Raw genomic sequence first — 6,088 nt, forward strand, 5'->3', positions numbered from 1 at the left:
TTGGGTAGTGAACACACAATAGAGTGCACAGATGTGTTGTAGAATTGTGCACCTGAACTCTGTATAGTTTTGTTAACCAGTGCCACCCCAATATATTCAATAAAAATGGAAAAATAAAAAATGTTCATAAGGCACCTACGTAGACACACAAAAATATTCTGTATATGAAAGTGGGTTTTAAAAAAATATAAACTTCGGAGTCTTCCTTGGAGACGCTTATCCCATCTCATCCAGTGGTATCTACACTTTTTCTTTTCATTTGTTTAAAATTTCTTTTTGCCCTAGTGACTATTTTTTTTAATGACGACATTGCTTTGTTTTTCAAACCATAAGGTCAGAGCGCAGTTGTTAATACCTTTGGGGATGCAGTCTGTCTCCATGAATCAGGTTCGTTTCTAATGGGATGAACCCGTATCCTTGGCTAACATTTTCTCGCCAAAGGCTTCCATTTGCTCCCAAGGCATTGAATGCACGTGATAAATTAGTAACTTCAAGGAAGTATGTCGAGTCAATTGGCTTTTCTCAGGAATACTTTTGAACCACCTCTTAAGATCAGACAAAGCAGAACCTAGAAACGGTCTGGGGTCCAGAAGACCCAGCAATAAGACTAACAAGAGAGCGCTCTTTTTTTAAAAAAATATACTTTATTGATTTTTTTACAGAGAGGAAGGGAGAGAGATAGAGAGTTAGAAACATCAATGAGAGAGAAACATCGATCAGCTGCCTCCTGCACATCCCCCACTGGGGAAGTGCCTGCAACCCAGGTACATGCCCTTGACCGGAATCGAACCTGGGACCTTTCAGTCCGTAGGCCGACGCTCCATCCACTGAGCCAAACCGGTTTCGGCAAGAGAGCGCTCTTAAAGAAGATGGCGTTCCGTTTCTCCCCCACAGTCTGTTGCCTTCCTCCACCTTCTGACAAACCTAAGCGGTTGAAAAGGTGTAACTACAGGAGCGAATCCCAACAGGTTTGCATCGCCATCACCCCTAGAAGAATTTCGCCAGCTCCCTTCTCTGCGCAGGATGGCATACCCTGGCCTCTTGGCCCCACTTTGCGAGCTAGCGTTGTTGATTCCCGACCGTGGCTGGGATGGGGGGAAACTGCCCGGTAAGACCGTGGAGCTCGCCGCCCGCGGAAACCTGCTTGGCAATCTAACCCTCCGCACGAACGTTCCCGATTATCTTCGGTTCTTTCCGGCCTCTCGTGGCGCTTCGGGCGCCCTCGGCCTCCTAGTCACTCACTTCGGCTGTTTCCGCGTTCCGCGAGCAGCCGTAGTCCTAGCAACGCGCGGCGGCGCCGGGGCCGAGAGAGGTGAGAGCGGTCCGAGGGAGCTGGGGTCGGGGAAGTGAGGGATCAGGAGGCGGGAGCCCCGAGGCGGGCGACGAAGAAGCGGGACCGGGGACGGACTCGGGTGGTGTCGGGGGTGCGGGGCCGGGAGGAGGGCGACGACCAGGCGAGCCAGTCGGGTCCATCGCCATCCCAAGTTGTTTTCGTCCGGAAATCCGGTCTCCGCGGATCTCCCGCGGCCCCAGGCTAGGGGCTTATGGCCTCCTCAGTCGTAGTCCGGGTTCTATTGAGGGTCGCGTGGCCGTGCGATCCCCGGGGAGCTGACCGGGTGGGTTGGTGGCGGACGCTGGCAGAGTACTTGTGTCCGCGGGCAGGGAGAGAATAAGAAGTACCTTTCTGGGCGAACGGTCCCAGCCAGGGAAGGCTCTCCTTCGTATTCCCAAGATACAGTTCTGACCCTGCATGTCCCCAAGCCTGCGGGCTGTGGCCTAGAGGCTGGGAGTTTGTGAAGGGGCACTAATATCTACCCCCCACACTCGTCCACTCAGCTCTATTTCCCCAAGTTCCTTCAGGTTCTCTCCTGCAGCATCTCCAAGCAGTAAAGTAATTTACATTAACCTTAATACCACGAACCCCTCCCTTGAATGAGCTTAACATATTCTTTCCCAAAAGTTGGTTTGATGGAGGTGGTCGAGATGTTGGACGGCTGGAACCTAGAGGAGTTCATTGATTAGAACTAATGGAATTTTTTCTTTCCCCCAAAGTGTATATATATTTACCAAATGCTTTTAATGTTCTAGTGACCCTGAGTTTGTTTTAAGGAAAAGTTCACTTGTTTTTGAACTGGTGCAATTAATAGACGTCATGGGCAATGATTTTATTATTACTCATTTCTCCTTGTGTTTACTCTGGTAACTTGTAATTATGCAGATGATACTGTAGGAAAATGTTAAAGTGCATTTATGCATTGTATAAATGGACTCACTCAGTCTGGCCTGTAAACCAATTTTTACAGCTAACACAACATCAAAGACATCTTTCTTTGCTAATAAATATCTTCATCAGGGATTCACTTATTGGGGGCCTATTCTGTGCAAGGCACTGTTCTAGGGCCTGGTGCTGCTCCAGCAGCCTCCCACTCTGTGGGATAGATACCTGGCAGGGAGTGGAGGATGGTTGACCAAATACACATTTATAATAAAGTCTAAGTACAGCGATGGAGTACAGGGTTCTGCCAGGCCAGCATGGCTCAGTGGTTGGCGTGGACCTATGAACCAGGAGGTCACAGTTTGATTCCCTGTCAGGGCACAGGCCAGAGTTGCAGGCTTGATCCTCAGTAGGGGGCGTGCAGGAGGTAGCCAGCCAATGATTCTCATCATTGATGTTTCTCTCTCTCTCTCTCCCCCTCTCCCTTCCTCTCTGAAATCAATAAAAATATACTTTAAAAGAGAAGTACCGGGTTTTATGGGGACACTAGAAATCAAGACGGAGAGCTCCCTGGAGGAAGAGAGGCTTCCTGAGTACCCAGAGGAGGAGTGTCAGGGAGAGAGTCCCTGGGAAAGCCACGGGCAGGAGGGAACGAGTAATGTAAAGATCTGTTTGCATACATACTTACTACAAAGTGATTTGGAAATAAAAACTATTTCAAATCTGAGGAAATCAGGTTTAAATTTTTCAAGTGCTATTATAATTCTTTCTCCATCATTACAACAAATTAACATTTCACATTTTGCAGAGGAATATTTTCACAAAGTAAATTTGTTAAGCATGAATAGGAATTTCCCATAGTCCAGAATTTAGACACTTGGCTGGCTGCAACATATTAAAACTCACTTTAAAGGGTTTCCTTTGCTATATTAAATCACCAGGTATTTATCTGGTGTATTTTCATTTTTAATAGCTTTGTTTGAAGGTTTGCATAAGGACTGGACTCAAAGAAATCAGAGCCCCGACCAGTATAGATGTCCTTAGTGATGTGTGTGTGCGGGAGACCCCTGCACCTGCCCCTTCTCCTGACTCCAATCCCCCCAGCCCAGTGGTCGGCAAACTCATTAGTCAACAGAGCCAAATAGCAACAGTACAACGATTGAAATTTCTCTTGAGAGCCTAATTTTTTAAACTTACACTATATAGGTAGGTACATTGTTATTAACTTAATTAGGGTACTCCTAAGGCTTAGGAAGAGCCACACCCAAGGGGCCAAAGAGCCACATGTGGCTCGCAAGCCGCAATTTGCCCACCACGGCACCCACAGCTCCTCCAACCAGTGCCTGGCTGCTCCCTCAGGAGCCCTGAAGAAGTGCTCAGCAGTTTGTGATGGTGAGAGCACAACCTCGAAAATGTTGCCTTTGTTTAGTTTTCAGGGTCCATATTCATAACAAAAAGGTAAACGTTTGAAATGTGACGGTTCATTTATACCCATATGCTTTCCAACTTCTTAATGAAGGGGTTTCCTTCTCTGGATCCAAACTGAGCTTTTGCGGCTTCCTCGGATGCAACTGTGGCTTTACTAAAAGCACATGTCATAGTCCATCCCCTGTAATGATAGACTGACAGCATTTTGCAGGTGTTGAATACTTATTGTGCATAATTTTTTGTTGTGGTTAAATATGCACAATGTAAAACTTAACCCTTTTTAAGTATACAGTTCAGTGGCATGAAGTGCCTTCACGTTGTCGTACAACCATCACCACCATCATCTCCAGAACTTTTTTCCATCTTCCCAAACTGAAACCCTGTACACATTAAACAGCTGCCCCCTTCCACCTCAGCCCCAGCCCCAGTCCCAGCGGGCCCTGGCACCCACCAACCCACTTTCTGTCTCTGAATTTGACTACTCTAGGTACCTCCTGTAAGTGGAATCATACATTGTTTGCTCTTTTGTGTGTGGCTTATTTCACTCAGCTTAATGTCTTCTAGGTTCTTGCATGTTTTAATGTGTCATAATTTCATTCCTTTTTAAGGCTGGATGATACTCCATTGAAAACGGAATTTGTGTAATCATTCATCTGTTGATAGGCATTTGGCTTGTTTCCCTCTCTTGGCTACTGTGAAAAATGCTGCTATGAATATTTATGTACAAATATCTGTTCAAGTCCCTGCTTTTCTCAATTATTTGTGTATATAAATAATATCATATAAACTGGAATTACCTAATCATATGGTAAGTCCGTGTTTAATGTTTAAGGAACCACCATACTGTTTTCCATCGTGACTGCACTATTTTACATCCCACCAGCAATGCAACCGGGTTCCAATTTCTCCACATCCCCACCAACACTTCTCTTTTTTTAAACATATTTTATTGATTTTTTTACAGAGAGGAAGAGAGAGGGATAGAGAGTTAGAAACATCAATCAGCTGCTTCCTGCACACCTCCCACTGGGAATGTGCCCACAACCAAGGTACATGCCCTTGACCGGAATCGAACCCGCAGGCCAGTGCTCAGTCCACTGAGCCAAACCGGTTAGGGCCCCACCAGCACTTATTTTCTATTTTTTTGGATAATAGCCATCTTAATGAGTATGAAGTTGAATAAGTTTAAGTGATAGCAAACCACTCTACACATAGTCTCTTCTCCACTAATTAGCTTCCCCAAACTGACTCTGTGGTATGAAAAATTGGGCAGAAGTCTGACTATCATTTCATTTCTTTTTTAAAAAATGTGTATTTTATTGATTTTTTTATAGCGAGGAAGGGAGAGGGATAGAGAGTTAGAAACATTGATCTGCTGCCTCCTGCACACCCCCTACTGGGGATGTGCCTGCAACCAAGGTACATGCCCTTGACTTGAATCGAACCTGGGACCCTTCAGTCTGCAGGCCGACGCTCTATCCACTGAGCCAAACCGGTTAGGGGTATCATTTCATTTCATTCACCATTCTAGCCCTCCCTCAAAGGCACAGTATGCACATCTTTTCCAAGTAAGAGAGGAGGGAGGGAGGGGTTGAGTTCCTGTAACTATTGAAGTTCAGCTTCTCTGCAGTTGCTGTGGGTTTGTTCTTGACACTCTAACAAAGGAATCCTTTTGCCTTCTACCACCTGAGAGTCGGAGGTGAAGACTGCCTTGGTTTTTCAAGCTTTATCAGAAATTGAATACTAGGTTTTTCTATACATTTCTCTTTTGTGAAGCAGTTTGCTTTTATTTGACTTGAAAATTTTGCTAAAGGGGGACTATAGAAATAGAAATTATCTGCATTATGATCGGAATACAAACGATCAAGGATTACATGTCCAGGCAGCAGGGCTTTTCTTTGCTGTTCTGATGGCAAGAAGTTTTACTGCTTTCCATTACCCTCTGGATCATTGCGGTTCCAGCCCCTTGCTTCTCATTGTATTTTTGTTTTTCCTGTTAGAGATCTCTTCCACATAAAATCTCCTGAATCGGTGTGAAGGGACATTTATAAGTTACTGAGTGTCTTGTGTGTGATAGTTCCATGATGCTTTTCTTTCCTGATTCTGTACACAGTCATTTTGTAAAAAAAAACAAAAAAACACCCCACAGGACTTGGTTGTTTCTCCCCTGCAGGTTTCAGCCCTGACTAGGTCTGAGTTTCATCATGGCCCTCTATTTTGACCACCGGATAGAAGCCCCAGACTCGGCTGGATCTCCTTCCCACATCAGCTGGCACCCTGTCCATCCATTCCTGGCAGTGGCCTCTGTCGGCACAGCCTCAAGAGGCAGCGTGGATATATACTTGGAGCAAGTAAGTACTGGAAGCAATGATTATGACTTCAGTAGCTTCTGGCTCTTGTCTCTTTTTTGGTGAGAGAGGGAAGGGAGGGGAGGGGAGGGGAAGG

The 6,088-nt window shown here is 45.6% G+C and overlaps 1 protein-coding gene across 1 annotated transcript in view; it reads left to right on the forward strand.

Moving 5' to 3' along the window:
- The first annotated feature begins 882 nt into the window (after window positions 1-882).
- The window catches only part of IFT140 (intraflagellar transport 140), a 94,275-nt gene continuing 89,069 nt past the window's right edge, over window positions 883-6,088 (forward strand). Inside the window, exons 1-2 of the mRNA XM_006763928.2 lie at window positions 883-1,312; window positions 5,817-5,994. Coding sequence (XP_006763991.1) covers window positions 5,848-5,994 — 147 coding nt within the window. The 5' untranslated portion in view covers window positions 883-1,312; window positions 5,817-5,847. The remainder of the gene's footprint in view (window positions 1,313-5,816; window positions 5,995-6,088) is intronic.

Source organism: Myotis davidii, unplaced genomic scaffold, assembly GCF_000327345.1.
Source record: "Myotis davidii unplaced genomic scaffold, ASM32734v1 scaffold599, whole genome shotgun sequence".
Taxonomy (NCBI): domain Eukaryota; kingdom Metazoa; phylum Chordata; class Mammalia; order Chiroptera; family Vespertilionidae; genus Myotis; species Myotis davidii.